A 23089-nucleotide genomic window follows, 5' to 3' on the forward strand; every position below is an offset into this window, starting at 1 on the left:
CAGACCCCTCAGGCTGCTCACTGCAAAGAGAAACGTGACAGAAAATATGAGCAATGCCATCAGATTCTAGTCCCATGGCCTGTCCTTCATTTATTCCTTAATCAAGAAATAGGAAACTGCAATGTTTCTACATTTAAATGCATACTGGAAACATAAAGTATTTTCTATATTTGGACATATAAAATTTTAACATGAAGTTCTATGAAAGTTAAATGAGTAGGCCATTAAAACCAATTAATTCAGTTTTATGCATATTAGTTCAACTACCACTAATGATGGACATACATATGAAAGATAGGTTGCATACAGAATTTACAATGGCAAAATGTATAGATCATGTTATGTTAAAATATCTTTTAAAAGTCTAATAGTATGAAAAGTCTCCTTTTCAATTCTTCATGAACTTTTTCATATATTTTAATGAGACTATATTCACTATACAAAGTAATAGCTTACCTAATGATGTTTTAATTCGAGTGTAAAAAGTCCTCTGAACTTAATAATTTCCAAGAGGCTCTTTGATTTTTTCTTCCTCCTACTTCTAGTTCCCTTTTCCTATGAAAATATTCCATTTCTATTTTAAGTGCATACCTTTCCATTTTTTATGTAGACTGAAAGTTGTATCTTTGTTATTATATTCATTAGTCTTTCCTCCAAAGACATTGTCAGATAACACGATAGTGATAAAAATATTACTTAGGCTGCTTTCTTTACTTATTATTATGTTACCTGATACACATTTATAAAAACATTTACAGAGTTAATAAAACTATTTTTTCCTCAATGAAATATATGAGTGAAATTACGAAAGTGCAGATGAGATAGAACTTACAAAAGGCAAAATACAAGTATGATGGTTAGGGTTTTCAATATCTGAATCCAAGTTAGGTGACAAATTATAATTTTTGCACAGAAAACTAAATGAGTAAAAATGAAACAAATTGATTGCTAATAACTACAGATATAATTGAAAGGGCAGAAGGTTTTCAAGCTTAGCTGGTACTCATAAACGTAATAAATGAGGGCAATTAGAATAGATGACATCAAAAACAAGAGAGGAGGGAATTGAAATCAATACCACTATAGTGCACTTCTTTAACGAGAGAATATGTAAATTATGGATATAACCTTGTTTTATATCTTGACATCACTATTTAAGATGGAAGTTAAGAAGTAGAAATGACATGTTTATATGACTAAGGATTTTATTAATTGGGCTAGCCAGGTTCTTTTGGCAGAATGGGACCAATCAAGTGACTTTTCTATGAACTTAAACCTTTAGATTTATCATAGTCACTAATTTTTGTACAACTAGTTCAAATATGTGGTTTAAAGCAAATAATTTTCTCAAAATGTTTATTTTATTTCTTAAAAATATAAAATGTCAAATGTAATGTAGGTTTTATAGAGATGTGTATGCAAAATATAATTTAAGACAATAGAACTATGGAAAAGTGAAATCTTTTATATAAGGGTGTGTAAGGTTTTTGTTCCACTTAAATAGTGAAACTTCCTGTGAAACGTGTTTTTCTCTACATTTATTGAGAGTAAGAAAAAGCAAATTTGTTTGGAATGTTATTAGGCATGTAAACATATTAACAGAGAAACTGATGTATGGGTAAAAAAGTTTTAACTATTCCATAAACAAACAGGTCTCAAATAACGTAAAACTATCACTATACAAGTCTTCAAAAAAAAAAAAGGCTGATTTAGATTTATCTTATTGTGATTTTGTTTGTTTGTATTGATGTGTGTGTGTGTGTGTGTGTGTGTGTGTGTATGTGTGTGTGTGTGTTACTGTGTAGGGTTTTTTTTAAATGGGAAGAGAGAGTAAACATGTTTATGTATCTGATATTCTTGAGATGTCTCAGCCTTTTAGAAACCCTATATAATCTATTACTATGAAATGGCCTGTGGGATTGAATTCCATTTATCTTGGTCCATCATATCAGAAATAATAATTTTTAAATTAGGTCCTCTAAATATGGAGCTCTCAGGACTCAGCTCACGGAATATTCCTCTTCAGGGATCTTCTAAAATCATGGGAACTCCTTGCATCTTTAAAATAGATTGTGTGGAAATTTTCGCTGAAAAAAAAAAAGTATTTCTTTTGGATTCCAGTGACTGTGACTACTACATCTAAAGGCAGCTTAAAACACCTTAAATGTATTACTTGACCTCTCTTCAGGTCAGCAGTCCAAGGTCAGCATCATGTGCTGGCATTCAAGACTGAACGCCAGCTCCACTCCCTTGGAGACCCAGGGAAAATCCCTCCCTTTGCCTTTCTAAGCCTTTACTCCAATCTTTGCTTCAACTATACTAGGATCTTCTCTCTCTGTTTCTTTTTTATGGCTGTTATTAATATCTTTGATATTATAATTTAATTACAGCATTTGTCCCTTCCCTTTCCTCCCTCCAAACCCTCTCATACACCCATTTCCATTCTCAAATTCATGACTCATTTTCAATCAACGTTATTGCATGCATATGTGTATACAAATATACACATATATTCCTAAATACAACCTGTTCAGTCCAGCTATTACTTGTATGTACTTTTTAGGACTGACCATGTGATACTGAACATCATATTGTTGTGCTCTTCCCTGAGGAGGACCGTCTCTCCCACTCCCAGCTTTCCTAAGTTCTCTTATAGTTTTTTGTTTAGAGTTGAGGCCCTGTGGACATTTCCCTGTGCCTATTTTTTAAATAAAAGCAAAGAAAAGAAAGAAAGAAAGAAAGAAAGAAAGAAAGAAAGAAAGAAAGAAAGAAAGACAGTAAGAAAGAAAATAAACTTGGGTGGGTAGTAAGAGGAGGAGAATCGGGGCAAGGTGGGTAAAAGGAAAATACATAATCAAAATATACTATATGAAAAATGTAGACAAAAAATAAAGAACAATCTTTAGCAAACTCTTCCTTCCTTTATATTATGGGATACTACATAAACCTAGAACCAGCAGAAGGAGCAGGAATAGACAGCTTAAGAAGCCACCTGATCCTCAGATTGTGGCAATGTTCCTGACTCTGGAACGCTTGCAAAGTAAAACTCAGAAAAGATACTGTACTTAATAAAATATCAAACAGATCAATTTTATAACATCTTAATAAAAGACATGTGTCCCAATTTTTCAGAACCTCATATCTATTAGAATGATGATGGCACAAACAAGTCATGAAGCTGGTTTAGGGCTCAAGAAAAGTGTTGTATTTTCTAAGATGTTTTCCTTCAATAGCCTATCATATTATGATTCTTCATTAGTACTAGTGAGAATCATAGCATAGAGGCTGACCACCGGGATTCTCACTTACTAATTTACATGATTGACTTTGCATTTTTAGTCCATAAGCAGATAGTTATGAGGTCATAGCGTTTTAGAGAACATGCACAAAATATTTCAGTTAGATTTTCAGAAATGCCTTATGTCCCATTTGTTACATAAGTCGCCTAAAAAAACATTTTCATGTAGCAAGTTACCAAGAAGAGACTCGATACTCTAAGAGCATATATAGGGGGAGGAGGTCTCCCTCAATCAGAGACATAGGGGAGGGGAGAAGGGGGGAAGTGGGAGGGAGGGAGGAATAGGAGGAAACAAGGGAAGGGCTAACAATCTAGATGTAATATGAATAAATTAATAAAAAACATTTTCATGTAAATTGACACATTATGAGAAACCTTTGATATAGAAATCATTAAATGTTTAAAACTGACATTAAAATAAAATATTGTTTTACCACCCAATTCCTGTGAAAAGGTGTATAGGCATGGGTGCCACAAAAATCTCCATATTCCCAAAGACACTTACAGTGCACGAACAAGGTATCAGTGACAACTGACCTCACATCAGCTTACTCTAAGAAAAGCATTTGAAGGGGATGATATTTATTTCTTCCCATCCTCGGCTCATTTTCAATATAAAAACTCTCTCAATGCTACCAAAAGCTCCCCCAAAGGAAAAAGCCAATCTGTTGGGCATTGCTCACTAATCAGCAAACCAAAACTAACAGATGATTGTAACTGCACTTACATAATACTTTTGTCTTTCAAAGTACGAAGTTATAGGCCAATTAAAGTAAAATGAAGTGTTTACTCCATGGAGAGTCTCCAGATGATGTAATGTAAATCTGAACAAACAATATACACCATAGAAATACTTATATGAATACATATATATTTCATGTAACTTGTATACTAATTTTCTTTATGACAATTACCAAATGGTTCCACAGCATTTCTTACTGTGGATGAACCATGTGAGAATTCAACATCTAGCAATAGGTTAGTAGATTGTTTCATACCTTATGCCAATAGAATAATTTTTACTATTGCATATTTTACTGCATAATTTTATTGTGTGCATATATACATATGTAATAATTTCTCCTATATGAAACCTTTACTCAAATAGAAGATCTGAAAAATATTAAAGGAAATAAAATGTGTAAAATTACAAAAAAGGTTGTCTCAATCTCCCTGGTCACTAATGAATACCAGTAATATTTTTACTCATGCAACTCCCACCTTCTACTCATTCATGTTTCTCCATTTGCGTTTATCATCATCATCATTCTTTCTGTTAAAAGCAAAAGTGAAATACAACTCACAAATTATAAACTTCAAAAGGAAAAAGGGAGAAGCAAGGAGTTTTGGTTCCCAGCACACACAAAGTAGCTCAGAAGCACCTATAATCCCAGTTCTAGTGCATCTGACACCCTCTTCTGCTCTCCAAGGGCCCCTGCATGCATGTGATGCACATCTATACTCCTAGGCAAACTCACATATACATAAAACGTTTTTAATTTAAGGAAAAATAAAAAAAACTTTATGGAAACATACTAGGTGATACGCTGTTTTTAAATATATAATTAGTGAAAAGAACTTTGAAAGTAGCTAGCCTTCATGGGAGGACAATGTTGCTCTCAAAAGACAGAAGTTACTAAATATATGTCTCTGTGTTGGCCTTGGGTTACTTCTTTATGCATTACTGGCCAGAGACCTGTGCAGTCTGTTCCTCATTGCCCATGAGAATTAGACAGTAAGATCGTATGGTTGAAGACAGCCTACACTATTATTATAGAAAGTACATAATTAATTCCTGAACTGACAGGGAAACTTTGTTGAAGTTATTTTTTATATAACCATGTTTCTTTCTCTTAGCTTATTTATTTCTTTTTTTGTTTTGTTTTGTTTTTTGTTTTGTTTTGTTTTTTGTTTTGTTTTGTTTTTTTGTTTTTCGAGACAAGGTTGCTCTGTTTAGCCATGGCTGTCCTGGACTCACTTTGTAGACCAGGCTGGCCTCTAACTTAAAGAGATCCACCTGCCTCTGCCTCCCAAGTGCTGGGATTAAAGGTATGCACCACCACCGCCTGTTTCTCTTAGCTTATTTTTTAAGCCAGGTATCACAAAAATAATTGAGAATCTTTTGTAATACAAGGTTTCACAACACAATCTTGAGCAGTTTAAGTCTGCTCTTAACCCTCTACACTATTTTGTCTTACTCCCAGAAAACATCTCAGTGATGCAAGCACTTTTTTGCTTTCCTCAGCTCCAGTTCCTTCCTCCTGATCTTCCTTAGACCTGTACCTGTGGCTGAATGCCCAGATTCCTCTTCTAACTCCTCCCCCAACCTTCCCCACCCCCAGATGGCAGGAAGTCTAGCCTTATTCTATCCCCTGCTCATCAATTGGCTGTAAGCTGCTTTATTGACATATCAGGAGGACAATTGGAGAGCAAAGTTATACAACATTTAAAGAGGAATCAGAATTTAAACTACACAATAACCTTATGCCTACAAAACTTCCTATCTGCTGGCTAGTTTTCTTCATGTTGAAATGTGCTATGAAGGATCCTAAGGGAGAAAGCAATTCAGTTTCTTACTTGGTTGTGAACCATTTACACTATAATGCCATGCTAAGTGTAATAGTGGCATAGCTGTATGAGGGCATCCAACTGCTTTCTCATTGGCTTTTAGACCTACACCATAAAGGAGCTCATATCTAGAACTTTAAATCTAAAAAGACCATCTGGACTGGGGAGGTCATAAGCCCTCCGGGGGAACCTATTAATGATTGTTTTGCTAAGCATACATGGTGCCAAACTATACAGAAAAATTACTTCTTTGTGCTCATAGTCTTCAGTGCTGCTCTCAGTCTTGGTCAGAAAAGGTTCAGTTTGCAGTGGGAAATAGTTAATACAGAGACATCCAACTAGTTAGTGCCCTGAGGGCAAATGACTGTTAATTTTTCAGCCTTAAATACAATATCTAAACCATCCATCCTAGACTCCAGGAACATAGCAGACAGAGGAACCAAAGAATGTAAGAGCTGAAGAATGGAAGGAGTGATAAAAATCACTGTCTTCTAGAAATAGCATGGCTATTGCATGCATGAATACACAATCATAATGAGTACCCACACAAATCCTACATGGTACTAGGTCCATAAATAACTTCATAATAAATGGAGTATGAATCATGCGACCTCACTCTCAGAGGAACTACAGGTATTTAAGCTTGTAGGGAGGAATATAGTCATATTCTCCAGTAGTGTAGTTACTTATAAATTGTCTGTGTTCAAATGACCATTGACTCACGCTCACGTAGGCAGCCCTAATTAAATGAAGTACTGTATCCCTCACACAAAAGGAAAAAATAGGATATCAACTTGGGAAGAAGGTATTTGGTGAGAAATAGAGAAGAATAGGAGAGAATAGTAAGAGCTACCTTGAAAAAAATTATATATTAAATTTGTGGATTATAAAAGAAAAATAAATTAAAAATAAATACTGATTCAACAGAGAGAAAATGGAACCATTACAATCAGTTGGAGAGTGTGTAGATTTGTGCAAGAAACATGGAAGCCAGTGCATAGGTTTCTCAAATATAAATACATGCATATGGGTGTGTGTGTTTGTGTGTGTGTGTGTGTGTGTGTGTGTAGAGTGAGTGAGAGACACAGAGAGACAGAGAAAGATAGACAGAGACAGTGAGACAGAGAGACAGAGAGAGAGAGAGTTATTTCATTTCTGGACATACACCAAAATAACTACATTCTCTGAGGCAGACAACTGAACATCCATGATCACTGCTGCTCTGTACATAATAGCTAGACAATATAACCAACCTGTGTGGTCAGCCAATCATAGATATACAACTAACAGGTTGTATAAAACTAACAGGTTGTATATATTCGTAGTTCAATTCAGTTCAAGTAAGCTATAAACAAAAATAATTGTGGAAATTCCACACACAAAAAAAGATAAACCTAAAATATTATAAGTGATATAACTCAGGCACACAGACAAATTGTATGTTACACTTCCTTGATTAACTTCAGGATTTTCAAATTTTTATTTGTGTGACAAAACTCTAGAGAGTATATTACAGTCAAGAAAGCAAGAGAGGAGCCATAGGATGTGAATATTTGGGATGATGTCTGGCTGGGGACAATAAAAAACAAACAATATGAGAATAAGAGATAACAGGAGTGAGAAAACACAATGGGTATGGAGAAGTGGGGACAGGAGAAAACTGAAGCTTATGTGAGGGTAAACCAAAACTATGGATGCATGAGAAAGCAAGATGGAAACCTGTTGTTGCAAGGGAACTAGATAAGAATAAGGTGTCCAAAAGAAAAAGGAATGAGGATAATGGGACGATGTACTGAATGGATATATATATATATATATTACAATGTAAGGTAGTGTTTACCAAAAGCCAATATTAAGCACTGTCAAATGAATAAATATGCAAAGCTTTCTTATGTTGAGTATCTAGACTGAAATACTCACTGTTACTGCTAATATTGTTTGCTTAGGCTCCATCAAACACAGTGTGATGTGTGCAATGTAAAATTATTATATAAAAAAATAGAGACATCCCTATTGTATACAGGCTACGTGCTCACATTTCAGGAAATTTGAGAGAATCAATCAAGATGATTTAAAACAATAGGTTTCAGTTGAATAAATAACATATGAATTTGAAAGCAAGCTAACAATATGAGCAGCATAGATAGTATAATAAAAGAAGGTACTCTGGAGTTTTGTTGTAATTTTTTGTCGATTCTGCAACAAGAATCCGTAGGTGTTTTAAGGAAAATCTCATCGTCAGGGATAAGCCTTCATGAATAAGCTATGGAGCCCCCCCAGAGAATCCCAAAGCAATAGAAGTCACTTCATTTTCTCCTAGTTGCCTACCTGGGTTCCATGGTGAGACTCTATTACTGAAAGTTCTGTACACGTGACCCAGGACAGAAAACAATAGACTGAAGCCAAGCTAGAAGCTTTCTCTTTGCCGAGCATCCCTAGCCTTCACAGTACCAGAAGGTGCTATTCAGGCTACAGGGGGAGAAAACTCATCAATGGCCCTAAGGCATGGCAGACAACCTGTGCCCATTGACTCAGTACCAGCACAACATTTAGGGGCTAATCAATAGCTTACTGATTGGATCTAATACTCACTCCAAGAAAATAAATGAATACCTGGTACTACATGTCTGCTCAAAAGCACCTAGATAGTGAGGTCACAAGTCCTGTGAGGCAGGCATTACTAATTATTATTTTGCCAAATGGACGTGTGGTCCATTTTTTAGCCACAGACTAGTTCAGCTTGCAGACTTGAGCAAAGGAGCTTTTTATTATGGAGGACAATGGTTAACGCAGAAACTCAAAAAAGAGATTGTGAACATGAAAGAGTGTAGGTGACATAGGAAAAATCGGAAAGGGGAAGACACAATATACATAGGTAACATGCTCAGAAGATATATTTTTATTAAAATTTTTCAAAGTGCTGAAGACAGATAACTGCTTAGCTTTAAGGGGTACTATTATAACACCTGCTCCAAGGCCTACGGAACATGCTATAAGAGTGGGCAGAGGGAATGCAAGAGACAGAGGACAAAGAGAGGTTCCATGAAACTCTGTCTTCTGTATTCAACATGGTAACTGCGATTATGAACATACAGCAGTGGAGGATATGTGCATAAACAAAGGATGAAAGTAGGGAGGGGGAGGGTGACTCTGACAGTAAGAAGAGAATCAGCAGGTGTGGGGGAGGAGGATAAAAGGGGACAGTGGGTGACATGTGTGACCATATGCAGTGCATGCATGTATAAAACAGGAAACATAATCAATAAAGGAAAAATGGGAATAGAATAGATACACATGAAGTTTTTGTTTCAATAGTATAAAAACATATATTGAGACAAAAAGAATTTATTAATCTCATGAAAACAATAATTTGTGGATAATTCATGTTCTCCTTTGACTGTGAATTAAAAAAACAATTTATACTATTTGTTTTCTTAATTTATTTCACTACTATAATAATAATAATAATAATAATAATAATAATAATAATAATACAAGACAGCCACTTTTAATCTACATTGTGATTGCTTTATTAACAATAGGCCGAATATGATACACTTAAAAAGAGGGAATAAGATGATAGAACACATCTTGAAGTTTTTGAAAATAGTCATCATTTTGTGAGTTTTCCCAAGGCGACTAAAACTTCTCTGTTTCTTAGGCTGTAAATGAAGGGGTTTAGCCGAGGAATGATAATGGTGTAGAACAGTGAATACATTTTACCCTGATACTTGTCTGTGTCAGATCCAGAAAGCACGTATATGATGAATAGGGTGCCATAGAACAGAGAGGCAGACAACAGGTGTGCACTGAAAGTAGAGAAGGCTTTGTTTCTGCCCCTCTCAGACTTTGTTCTCAGGATGGCAAAGAGGACACGGGCATAAGAGACCATGATACTAATAAAAGTACTCACTTGTATGAAAATAGCAAAAATGAAAGCAACCAATGCATTAATAGATGGGTCAGTGCAAGAAATTGTATAGAGCGGCAAGATCTCACAGTAGAAATGGTCTATTATATTGGAACTACAAAAGGTTAACCGGAGTAACAATCCTACATGAAGTAAGGCGTGTAGAAATCCACTTAGATATGGCACACTTATGAACTGAACACAGAGACTTTTGGACATCACCACTAGGTAGAGCAGAGGATTGCATATGGCCACATAGCGGTCATAGGCCATCGCTACCAAGGGATAACATTCCGTGGTTGCACTGAAACAAAAGAAATAAAACTGGGCAAAACACTCACCCAGGGATATCATGTCATTCTTATTTTAAAATTTCATAAGCATATTTGGCGTCATAGAGGATGAAGCACAGGCATCAGCAAAGGCTAAATTTCCAAGGAAAAGGTACATGGGAGTGTGAAAATGGGGGTCCTTCCAGATGAGAAAGATTAAACCAAGGTTGCCCACCATGGTGATGACATAGATGAAGAAGAACACCAGGAACAGGGGGACCTGCAGCTCTGGACGATCTGTTATTCCTCTGAGAACAAACCCAGTCAGCTGTGTCCTGTTCAACTCCATGACATCCACTTAAGCTGCTGACTACAAGAAGAGAGATTATTTTAAATGTAACTTAGACTCGGTAACAAGGCACAGGTAGCATTGAATCCACTTTGCTATGCGCCAGAAGCCCATAGTCAACAGATAGGAAGAGGTTGTGTTTCTGTTTTTCAAACATACCAGAAACAGAAAATATTTTCTGATGAGTTTTAATGTACAAATTTTCACATCCAGTTATCTCAATGATGAATAATGAGATCACAAACACTAATTCACTTTGTCTTGTGCACATCTGAATCTATCATAGTGTGTGTGTTGGGAGGGGGAGATTATATACAGAATTTAGAATGACAAAGTGCATAATACATTTTAAACTAAAATGAATTTTTGCTTTTCTGTTTGTTTTGTTTTTCGAGACAGGATTTATCTGTGTAGCTCTGGCTGTCCTGGTACTGACATACAGACTAGCCTGGCCTCAAACTCAGATCCACCTGCCTCTGTCTCCAGAGTGCTGGGATTGAAAATTTGTGTCACAAAACCCAGTTTATACTAAAATGTTCTAAAGAGACAACAGCTTAATTTGAAAACCCTTTTACAAATTCCAATTAAAATGTCATATATTTTATTAGTTAAATAACTGTTCTAGAAAGTGATAGTTCATATAATGTAATTTTTATTCTATTGTATAATATACTTTGAAAATACCCCCAAGATCATTTTCTATTTTCTCCCTTTTTTTCTAATCCTCTTTCTACTTCCAAATGATACCTTTTCTACTGTACACATATGTCTTTCCAAAGGTTTATATGGTAAAGCTACTCAACATGTCTTTAGTATTACTTGTACATAAAATTCTTTCAAATTAAGGTAATAATAGTTAAGTAATAAAATGGTCCTTTAAATTTTCTCTTGTTTTCTACTCTTTATACCATCATAGCTTCCTAATAAACCTTTGTGTTTCTTCTCAAAAAAAATATATGAAGGGCTGGAGAGATGGCTGAGAGGTTAAGAGCACTGGCAGCTCTTCCAAAGGTCCCAAGTTCGATTCCCAGCAACCACATGGTGGCTCACAACCATCTACAAAGTGTGTATATGCAGGTAGAACACTGTATGCATAATAAATACATTTTAAAAAAATATATATATGAAAAGAAACAGTTTCTTTTAATTTCATGAGTGAGACTTCCAAAGTAAAAGTAGAATATAACATTAAAAAAAGAAAGAACAATAGAAAAAAAGGCTAATGATCTCAACATCTGGATTCAATTTACATGCTGGAGTTCACAATGCTTACAAAGAAAAAGAGACATGGAAAGAAATGGAGGGAGTGAGAAAATGGCTTGGTGGGTACAAACACTAGCTACTTGATCTTCCAAAGAGCCCTGGTTTGGTTCCCAGCTCACTCTCCTCAGACCCTGAGAACAGGAGGCAAATAGGGCATACACAGACATACAGGTAAGAAAAAAAAAAAAAAAAAAACCCATAAAACACTAAATTTATTTTAAAAGGACAATTATGTGATAGAAATTATGAAACAAATTGATAATGACTATTAGATAATTGATAATGACTATTAATAACACATAATAGATAAAGAATAAAATAAATAAATGAATAAAAAAGCTCAACATGTATCACTGAGTGAAATAAGCCAGGGAGTAAAGATAGATCTTGGAGGAGGGAATTGAAGCCAACGCTGCCACATTGCATTTCTGTAATGCTAAGTATACAGAATCCTGGACATAATGTGGTTTATGCATACACAGCACGGCACTGGTAGAATAACTTGGAGACTGGTCAACTGCAAACAGCAGGCCTGGATGTTTAAACAATAACCAGGACCAGAAGTGGATTGTTATAAGGCCAGACAAATGGCTTTTTACCAATGCATGCTTTTCATATTTTTAGGTTACTTATTCTTTATGAATTTAACTGAAGACCTAATGCTCAAATCTGTGACTTCTTAAAAGTGTTTTTTAAGAATCATCATTACAAACCAAAAGAACAATGGAAAATTATTAAAATATAAAGTTACAGAAAACCATCTGGACTAAGAATAATCTTTTTGTTGTTGTTGTTTTATATTTTATTAATTTATTCATATCACATCTCAATTGTTATCCCATCCCTTGTATCCTCCCATCCTCCCTCCCTCCTGCTTTCCCCCTATTCCCCTCCGCTATGACTGTGCCTGAGGGGAATTTCCTCCCCCTGTATCTGCTCATAGGGTATCAAGTCTCTTCTTGGTAGCCTGCTGTCCTTCCTCTGAGTGCCACCAGGTCTTCCCCTCCAGGGGACATGGTCAAATGTGAGGCACCAGTGTATGTGTGAAAGTCATATCCCACTCTCCACTCAACTGTGGAGAAAATTCTGACCGTTGGCTAGATCTGAGTAGGGGTTTAAAGTTTACCGCCTGTATTGTCCTTGGCTGGTGCCTTAGTTTGAGCAGGACCCCTGGGCCCAAATCTGCCTATCATAATGTTCTGCTTGTAGGTTTCTAGGACCCTCTGGATCCTTCTACTTTGCTATTCTCCATGCTTCTCTCATCTAGAGTCCCAATAGGATGTCCTCCCCTCTGTCCCAGTTTCCTGGTAAGTGAAGGCTTTCGTGGGACATGCCCCTTGGGCTAGTATGCAGATATAAGTGAGTATCTACCATTTGATTCTTTCTGCTTCTGGGTTAACTCACTCAGTATGATCATTTCTTGCTCCATCCATTAATAATCTTAAAAGAAATAAAAATACAGAGAACTAGAACGTCACATAAAAATTGTCCAGGAGTTTATTTCATTTAAATAGATAAACTATCCTGGGAGTTGTTTCCTTCTCTATCCTTCCTGGGACTAAGAAAAAGAAACTCTGCTTTTAGCTTTGTTGGGCATATAAACGCATGAATGGTAGCTGGCATGTTTGGAATAAATTCAAAGAGAAGATCTCCAAAAATAGTAAGGTTATAATTTTTATGTACCCAAGATTTACTGATGTACCTGATGCCCGTGGTGCAGGAGACTCTTCCTTTCTTCATATTTCCAGGAATGCCATGTGAGCCAAGAGTCAGATGAGGAAGCAGGCACACATCCCTGGAAGTCACACATCTCTTAGCAATTTAAAAGTCACTTGGATTCTAGGATATTTTAAAAGTAAATGTCATTTTAAAAGTAACTGTCAATTGGACAGATTGGTTTTATTACATGATCTTAATTAGGCAAATAGAAACCAAATTTTCATAACTTGTGAGTCTCTCAATTCCACCTATGACTTGCTATTACTCATAAGCATGCTTGTGAAGTTTGGGTTAAGGTTTCATGGTAAGGTACTAGGTCTCTATGATGCAATACCCCTCAGTACTCAGTAAGAGTGCACTCCCCGTTGTTATCATTAGGAGGCATAGCTTAGAAGTCACCTGCAAGGACTTCACAAAACCTCATGATGGAGACCAAACCTTTGGTCCACAAACAGGTAACTATGAGTTCATAGGGATTTAACTCTTTTCTTCGGAATGGCTTTGTTTCTATCTATTAGCTAAATCCCCTAAAAAGATGTTTCCATACGCATTGTTAAATATATTTGAAAAAGCCTTTATATTTGATATGGGCACCATTTAACTTTTTTTTAAAGAAAATAAATATTGTGTTCTCACCCACAGGTGCAAGAAAAAAATCCTCATGAACAACAAATTTAAATGAAGGAACAAGGCTATCTAGAATTGCAATTAACATGTCAGTTTTCTGAGAAACGCAGTTTGAAGGGACTGTTGTTTATTTCTTCCCATCGTCAGTCCTCTTCGTGAGATGAACACTGACACTCCCTACGTGCTAGCCAAAGCTCGCTGTACGTTAAAACCAACCTGCTCGTCATTCTTCCCTGAGCAGCACATCAAACTCATAAGGCTGTTGTAACTATCCTTCCATAGTCTCCGTTTCCTTCAAAAACTAAAGTTATAGGTCAATTATAAGTCAAAAGACATGCCTGCGTCATTGATATTCTTTAAATGATATAACAGATTTGCCATCTAAATCTGCCTCTAAGCAATAAACATGCTGTCCTGGACTGGAAAGATATTGCTATGAATACGTATATTATATGTGGATATGTATACTGCTGATATTTGTAACAACTAGCAAATGTTCCCACAGCCTTTGCCACTTTAGCCACTATTGTGAGCATTCAGCTTCTCGTAATGAGCCAGTAGACTGCTTTGAATCCTTCTTACATTGAAAGAAATTCTTGTTGAATGATGTCATTGGCAATGTACAATCATTTCTCACATGTGAAATCAACTAATTAATGCGGTTCACTCTAATTAGCTGTATTTAAAAATACTTTAGGCAAAAATGTTTAAATACAAGGGAAACAAATTGCTTCCATTTCATTTATCACTGGTAAATACAGACAACATGTATGCATATTCTGCCTCCTAAATATTCCTATGTTTACCCTTACACATACACTATTAGTAACAGCATGCTGTTAAAACTTAAGTTGGTGTACACATACTTTTATGTTTATTTTAGGCAATAATATTAGATATTCATATACTCTCATGCCAATAATTTGAAAACAAAAACTTTCTTTCCTGACCATAGTATTTTCATTTAAAATATATCATTTTAATCTTCTAGAATTATAAAATGATTTCTCAAAATATGGTCATATTGTTCACAATTTTATTTATACAACTGAACAGATTTATAATGCATATTTGGATTTCACATCTTAAACATTAGACTATCCAGAAGTTGTGTGTGTGTGTGTGTGTGTGTGTGTGTGTGTGTGTGTGTTATTTGCTGGAAATTTACATCTTCTTTTTATAAAATATCCACATCATGTACTTTCTCATTTTAATAATTTTCATGATATTCTTGCTTCTGTTCCTTACAGATTGCATATCTAACCATAATCAAATGTATGGCTTGAATATGTTTTATCCCATCATATGGGTTATTTACATATGAAGTATATTTATAATATGCGCTCACTCAGTTTTCAGGGTGAGGGCTGTGCACAAAATTTCTGGTCTAATTTAACTTTTCTTGCTTATGATGTTTGGGGTAATGTTCAGTAAATGATTTTCCAGGATAACATATGACAGGTTTGCTTCTCGGTACAAATAGAGTCTATAATATAGCCTCTATTTAAGCCAATAACTTATTTTGAGTTGATTTTATATATAACGAGAATATTAGTTCACTTTAATTTTTATGACTATGAATATTCAGTTTTGAACACTGTGTTGAAGAGGATCATCTTCCTGTGTTTTTGTTATTGGTACATTTCTGTACTCTGTAATCAGGCACTGGGTCAATATGACTAATTTTAGATCACTCTCCTGATGTTCATACTGCTCAATTATGAACACTCAACATGTTGGGTTTTTATTTTTATTTAAGTAGTTTATTCAGATTACATCTTAACTGTTATCCCCTCACTTGTATCTTGCCATCTCCCCCCTCTCTCTCTCTCCTTCACCCTATTCCCCTCCCCTAGGTCTGTGACAGAATGGGACCTCCTCCCCCACGATATGGTCACAGCCTGTCAGGTCTCAGCCTGGTAGTGTGGAGAATGTGCTGTCCATTGGCTAGCTCTGAATAGGGGGTCTAGGTTTACTGCATGCATTGTCCTTGGTTGGTCCAGTAATTTGAGCAGACCCCCCGGGGCCAGATCCACCAGCCTTGATAGTCTTCTTGTAGGGGTCCTTCTGTTTCCCCATTCTCCCATAATTCTTTCACCAGGAGTCACAATAGGAAGTCCTGGCTTCTATACCAATGCCCTGCTAAATGAGAACTCTCAGAGGATATCACTGTTGGGCTAGTGTCCAATTATAAGTGAGTATATACCATGAGGATCTTTCTGCGTCTGAGTTAACTCACTCAGGGTGATCATTTCTAGTTCCATCCATTTGTTTGCAATTTTCAGGATTTCTTTGTTCTTAATAGCTGAGTGGTATTCCATAGTGTAAATGTACCACAGTTCCTTTATCTATTCTTCTACTGAGGGACACTTAGGCTGTTTCCAGGTTCTGACTATTATGAATAAGGCTGCTATGAACATGGTTGAGTAAATATCCTTGTTATGTGGTGGGGCATCCTCTGGGTATATTCCAAGGAGTGGAATAGCTGGATCTTGAGGAAGCCCTGTTCCCAATTTTCTGAGAAAGCACCAGATTGATTTCCAAAGTGGTTGTACAAGTTGGCACTCCCACCAGCAATGAAGGAGTTTTTAATCTATCAAATTAATATGTAATTTTAGTCCTACATAAAATAAGACCACAGGGAAATATTTTGACTAGAAAATTCCATATTAATTGGTAAGGCAATGTTTTAAAAAACAGCTTACACAAATTTTAAAGTGATGAAGGAGAAACATTGCACCATATCATAAAGCGAGCAATAAGAACCAGACTATGCTCCATTTCACTATAAAACCATCATAGATATAAATGTCCTAAAAACTAGGTTTCTGCAGTAAGCCACAGGTGAGGCAGCATTACAAAGTTAAGAGCATAGACTTCAAAATAACTGGCTTAAGGTTTAAAACACTAATCAAACAAATTCTCTAAACCTTGGTGTCCTCACTTTTAAACTTACTAATAGGAACTTAACAAGAACGTTGCAGGAGTAAAATGAAAGCATAAATATCAAGCCCTAATTGTCTTCGACAGAGAGTAAGGATTATAAGATGGTGATTTAACCTATTTTTATCATTTGATTTATGTAAGGAGAAAGTTCCTCATCTCTTTTGCAAAAGATAAGAATGTAGGGGAATAAAACTGAGACATTTGCTATTTTATTGGCAATTGGTATTAACAATTTAACCATGTACATTTTTTTCAATTTTAAATATTTATTAATTTATTCAGATTATATCTCAATTTTTATCCCCTTACTTGTCTTCTCCCACTCCTCCTTCCCTTTTTCTTTCACCCTATTCCCATCCCCTAGGTTTGTGACAGAAGGGGACCTCCTCCCCCACCATATGTTCACAGCCTATCAAGTCTCATCTTGGTAGCCTTCTTATTCTTTCTCTGAGTGCCATCAGGTCTCCCCACCAAGGGGAAGTGGTCAAATATGGGGCACCAGAGTTCATATCAGAGTTAGTTCCCAATCTCCACACAACTGTAGATAATGTCCTGTCCCTTGGCTAGATCTGAGCAGGAGTTCATTATTTACTGCATGTATTGTCCTTGGTTATTGCAGTAGCCTGAGCAGACCTCCCTGGGTCCAAATCCACCCATCATGATGTTCTTCTTGTAGGTTTCTAGGACCCTCTGGATCCTTCTATTTCCATATTTTCCTGTACTTCTCTCACCTAGAGTCCTAATAGGAGGTCCCTGCATCTATCCCAATCTCCTGGTAAGTGAAGACTTTCGGGGGACATTGCTGTTGGGCTTGTGCCCAATTATAAGTGAGTATATATAATATGTATCTTTCTAGGTCTAGCTTAACTCACTCAGGATGATCATTTCTAGTCCCATCCATTTGCCCACAAATTTCAGGATTTTCTTGTTCTTAATAGCTGAGTAGTATTCCATAGTGTAAATGTACCAGGTTTTTAATCCATTCTTCTACTGATGGACACTTAGGCTGTTTCCAGGTTCTGGCTATTATGAATAAGGCTGCTATGAACATGGTTGAGCAAATTTTCTTCTTGTGTGCTGGAGCATCTTCTGGGTATATTTCTAGGAATGGAATAGCTGGGTCTTGAGGAAGCTCTATTCCCAGTATTCTGAGAAAGCTCCAGATTGATTTCCAAAGTGGTTGTACATGTTTGCATTCCCACCAGCAATGGAGCAGTGTTCTCCTTTCTCCACATCCTTGCCAGCATGTGCTGTCACTTGAGTTCTTGGCTTGACCATTCTGATGGGTGCAAGATGGAATCTCAAAACCTTGTATATTTTTTAAATCAACTTTTACATGTAGCTCATGATATCTGTAGGTTATGGAGAACCGAAGGTTATTTAGGTAGAACAAAATGAGACATTTTCTGCAGGTAAGTGTTTCAACCTACATCTATCATAGGACAATTTCTGCTTAATTTCTTTATCATTTTGAGATCTTTACCATTTTTTTTATCCCTTGCCCAGACATCATTGAGTAGGGAGTTGTTCAGTTTCCATGAGTTTGTAGGCTTTCTGTGGTTGTTGAGTTCCAGCTTTAATGCATGGTGGTCTGATAAGATGCAATGGATTATGTCGATATTTTTCTATCTATTGAGGCTTGATTACAACCAAGTATATGGTTAATTTTGGAGAAGGTTGTGTGAGAACTGAGAAGAAGGTGTATTCTTTTGTGTTGGGTGGTAAGTTCTGTAGATATCAGTTAGGTCCATTTGATTCATGGTGTCTATTAGTTTCATTATTTTTCTATTTACTTTGCGTCTTTATGATCTATTGGGGAGAGTGGGATGTTGAAGTCTTCGACTACTAATATGTGGAGTTCGATGTGTGATTCAAGCTTTAGTAGTGTTTCTTTTTATGAATGTGGGAACTCATGCTATGGGTTCATATGTGCATTGCTGTGTCCAGAGGACACTGTTTTCTTGTATCCATTCAGTAATTCTGGCACATAGAGTATTCTACCCTTTTTTCAACAATGTTCCCTGAGCTTTGGAAGGATGGTATGTGATATAGAGACTCTATTTAGAGCTGAGAACTCTACAGTCTCTTATGCTCTGCACTTTGATCAGGCGTGGGTCTCTATGTTAATCACCGTCAATTGTAAATAGCTTCTCTGTTGAGGACCGAATGATATGTTAATCTATGGGTATGGCAGTCACTAGAAGTCAGTTTAATATCATGTCCATTTAGCAGAATAATAGTAATAATAATAATAATAATAATAATAATAATAATAATAATAATAATTTCTTACATGTGGTCTATAATTTGTCTAGTCACTTGTCCTTGGATGAAAACAATAAAGAGAGGTATGGGTTTCATCCATCTTAAGGAGTAGGACTTACACCTACTGAGAAAGTGCTTGGTTACTCTCATAATGCTTGTGTCACTATTACGTCAATGTGCATGCCTTATGAAGCCAGTCATTACTGCGGCTTTAAGGGTTCACAGCAGGATTGTATTTCTTTTCTGTAGCATGCACAGCACCTTTTGGTTCTATAAAAGTTATCCAGTAGGAATGAAGCTTCCAGGTCAGCACAAGCTTGATACATCCATGTTCTGTGATTTGAGTATGTCTTCACTAACAAGGTCTCACTGCCAAGTTCTGCAAGGCAACTAATAGCACTGACAGTAGTCTGCAGTGTTTGGTGGGCTATGGAACTTGATTGGCAAAAAAAAAAAAAAAAAAAAAAAAAAAACCTACAATATTCACAGTAGTCATAAAATAGAATCATCCTTGGTGTCTATCAACCAATGAATAGTAATGAAAATAAGTAACCCATTCCTACCACTGAGCTTTTTATTTGTTAGCCTGGGGTGTCTAATAGAGGTATTGTCACCCATTTTAGGATAATATCATTATCCTATGGTAACGAATATCCATGTAATTTTAAAAAGAGCTTTAGTTTTATTCATTCCTCACCATATTCCCTTCTCTTCCTTGCCTTCTCATTTCCTAACCCCAAGCCAAGCGCTCCCCCTTTCCATTAATAAACCTTAAGCCTTTATACCACTACTTTATATTTCCATTCCCATAACAGTCACCCTACCCATGGTTTCTTATTAACCTTCTGATTTCTATGGGTATTTCAAATGAAGTGCGTGTGTGTGTGTGTGTGTGTGTGTGTGTGTGTGTGTGTGTGTGTGTGTGTATGTAGATTCAAAGCTAACATTCACAAATGAGAGAAAACATGCAGTGTTTATCTCTCTGAGACTTGGCTTTGGTGTGTTCTTGAATCTAGTTTGCTAGTAATTTATTGACAATTTTTCAACTCTGTTCATGAAAGAGATTGACCTATAATTTTATTTATGTTGCTGGGTTTTTGTCTGGCTTGCATTAAGGATCATACTGGCTTCATAAAAATAATTTTTGAAGTGTCTTTCCTTTTCTGTGTTATAAAATATTTTGAGAATGACTTATTAGTTATTTTATGAAGGCATTCCAGAACTCTGAGCTGAATCTATCCAACAGAGGTTTTCTAAGTGACAAAATGGTGGTATGGATGTTAAGAATCGGTAATGCTTATTCACTGTGGACGGGAATGAATATTGGCACAAGCACCTTGTAAATCAGTGTGCAATCTCTTCAAAAAGATGGAGCTAGATATACTATATTTTCCAGCTGTACTTTTCCTGGTCATATTCCAAAAGGACTCCATGGCCCACTGCACAGATTTGCTCACCGTTATCCACTGCTGCTCTGTTCACAAAAGGTAGAAAATGGAATCATCCCGGATGTGACCAACTGATGAATGTATAATAAAAATGTAGCACATATAAAAATGGGCCATTATAATTCAGCTGTGAAGAGAAATGTTTAAGGGACTCAAACAAATCTGTTACAATAAATAATTATCCTGATTTTAAAATGGACGAAAGATTTGAACATTTTCTAAGTATTTTTATAGTTAACATACTCAAATCTACGATTAAGAGCTCCACAACTCCATGTTTAGGCCTAGAATTCATTCCAAATTTATTGTTTCAAGAAACATGGTCAAACGTCCTTGTTGTATAGCAGAGAGCCTTTTGGGTATATGCCCAGGAGTGGTATAGATGGATCTTGAGGTAGCATTATTCCCAATTTTCTGAGGAACTGCCTGATTGATTTCCAAATTGGTTGTGTAAATCTGCACTCCCACCAGCAATGGAGAAGTGTTCCCTTTCTTCACATCCTCACCAGCATGTGCCTTTGCTTGAGTTTTTATCTTAGCCATTCTGGTAGGTATGAGATGGAATCTCAGAGTCATTTTGATTTGCATTTTCCTGATGACTAAGGACATTGAACATTTCTTTAAGTGTTTCTCAGCCATTTAATATTCCTCTGTTAAGAATTCTCTGTTCAGCTCTGTACTCCATTATTAATTGGGTTATTTTGCTTGGTGGTACTTAATTTCTTGAGTTCTTTATATACTTTGGATATAAAACTGATTAGCCTTTGTCAGTTGTAGGAGTGGTGGAGATATTTTCCCAGTCTGCAGGCCATCATTTTGTTGTGTTCCAGCTTTATTTGTAACAGGCAGAATCTGGAAACAACCTAGATGTCCCTCAACCAGAGACTGGATAAAGAAACTGTGATACATTTATACAATGGAATATTACTCCACTATTAAAAACAAAGAAATCTTGAAATTTGTAGGAGAATGGATGGAATTAGAAAAAAATCATCCTGAGTGAGGTAACCCAGACCCAGAAGGACACTCATGGTATATACTCACTTAAAAGTGGATATTAGCCCAACATAGACATCTTCTGAGAGACTCCACCCATCAAGGGATCTGGGTGGAGCACTGAGTGTTGTAGGGAAGAGTAGGGGGATAAAAGGACCAGGAGAGATCAAGAGCTCCACAGGGAGACCACCATCAAGGCCTGCAGATCTGACACAGAGGGGCCTACACAAACTGATGCACCAACCAAGGACAAGGCATGCAGAGAACCTAAGCCCCTGGTTCAGATGTAGCCAATGGACAGCTCATTCTCCAAGTGCAGGAGCAGGGCTGGGCCTCTAACAATTTGATCGCTGCTCCTTGGCAGGACAGCTTTGTGAGCACACAGAGGAAGGGGATGCAGGCTATCCTGATGAAACCTGATAGGCTGTGACCTGAAAGTGGGGTAGAAAGGCTCCTCTGTCAGAGATCTATGGCAGAGGAGTAGGGCAGAAGAGGAAGGGAGAGTGAGAATGGGAAGATAAGAGTGAGGGGATAATAATCAGGGTGTAATGTGCAAATAATTTATGATAAATAAAATATAAAAATAAATAATAGATATGGTCACCAAATAAATCATTGTGCAATGATCATTCTCAGCTACATTGTTTTAGTCACCAACTTCTCTAGATAAAGTAAAAACCTATTAGTCCGCATCTTTCAATTACTCTCCGCTATGGCTTGAGTGTAAAATGTCCCCCAGAGGCTCATGTGTTTGAACCCTTGGTTCTTAACTAATGTTAGTGTGTAGGGAAGTTGTAGAACTTTTTGGACATGGTACCTAACTGGCAGAAAGAGTCCTTAGGGGTGAACCATTGAAGACAATATGCATCTCTCTTGGCAGTGAACCAAGAACTTAGAAATGGAAAAGTAACACAGAAAACCTGTAAACAGTCTGCACTTTCAAACTGGTCTCTTAGAATGTAGGTAGGAAAGTTAAAGCCATGAATACAAAATACACCAGGTAACTCTGGTGACAGGAAACTGACAGTCTTGAATGCAGGAGAAACCAACTGTTCTCAGAAGTTTAAACAGGAGGGAGCTTGAGTTGTCGATGGCCAATTGCTCAGTGGCCTGATGTTCAAGGTGAATTCTGAGCCATGTTGCCTATGGATTACAGAGCGAAAGCTTCACAGGTCTGAGCCTACAGCAAGAGTTTCTCAGCCTCCGAGACTGTCTTATTATGACATATGGTTTGTCGCGGGCTGCGAGTACCAGCTCTGGGCCCACATCCAAAAATCTGCTCAATTTCTACAGTGTTCTCCTTCCCACCAAGTTATCTGCAGCTAGGCACTGAAAGTGCTGAGCCATGCAGGCAAAGTGCCAGGTTCGCTCAGGTCTCTATTTCCAATGCAAACTGCCAGTGCTGTTGGTTCTGCTCTCTGAAGCCGT

The 23089-nt window shown here is 36.7% G+C and overlaps 1 protein-coding gene across 1 annotated transcript; it reads right to left on the bottom strand.

The window, feature by feature from the left end:
* Window positions 1-9479: 9479 nt before the first annotated feature.
* LOC127193126 (olfactory receptor 5AC1-like) lies at window positions 9480-10400 on the bottom strand. Its single transcript, XM_051150461.1, is given in 1 exon segment — window positions 9480-10400. A coding segment is annotated over 1 exon segment (918 nt). The 5' UTR covers window positions 10398-10400.
* Between the last annotated feature and the right edge of the window lie 12689 nt (window positions 10401-23089).

This window comes from Acomys russatus, chromosome 8 (assembly GCF_903995435.1).
Source record: "Acomys russatus chromosome 8, mAcoRus1.1, whole genome shotgun sequence".
NCBI lineage: Eukaryota > Metazoa > Chordata > Mammalia > Rodentia > Muridae > Acomys > Acomys russatus.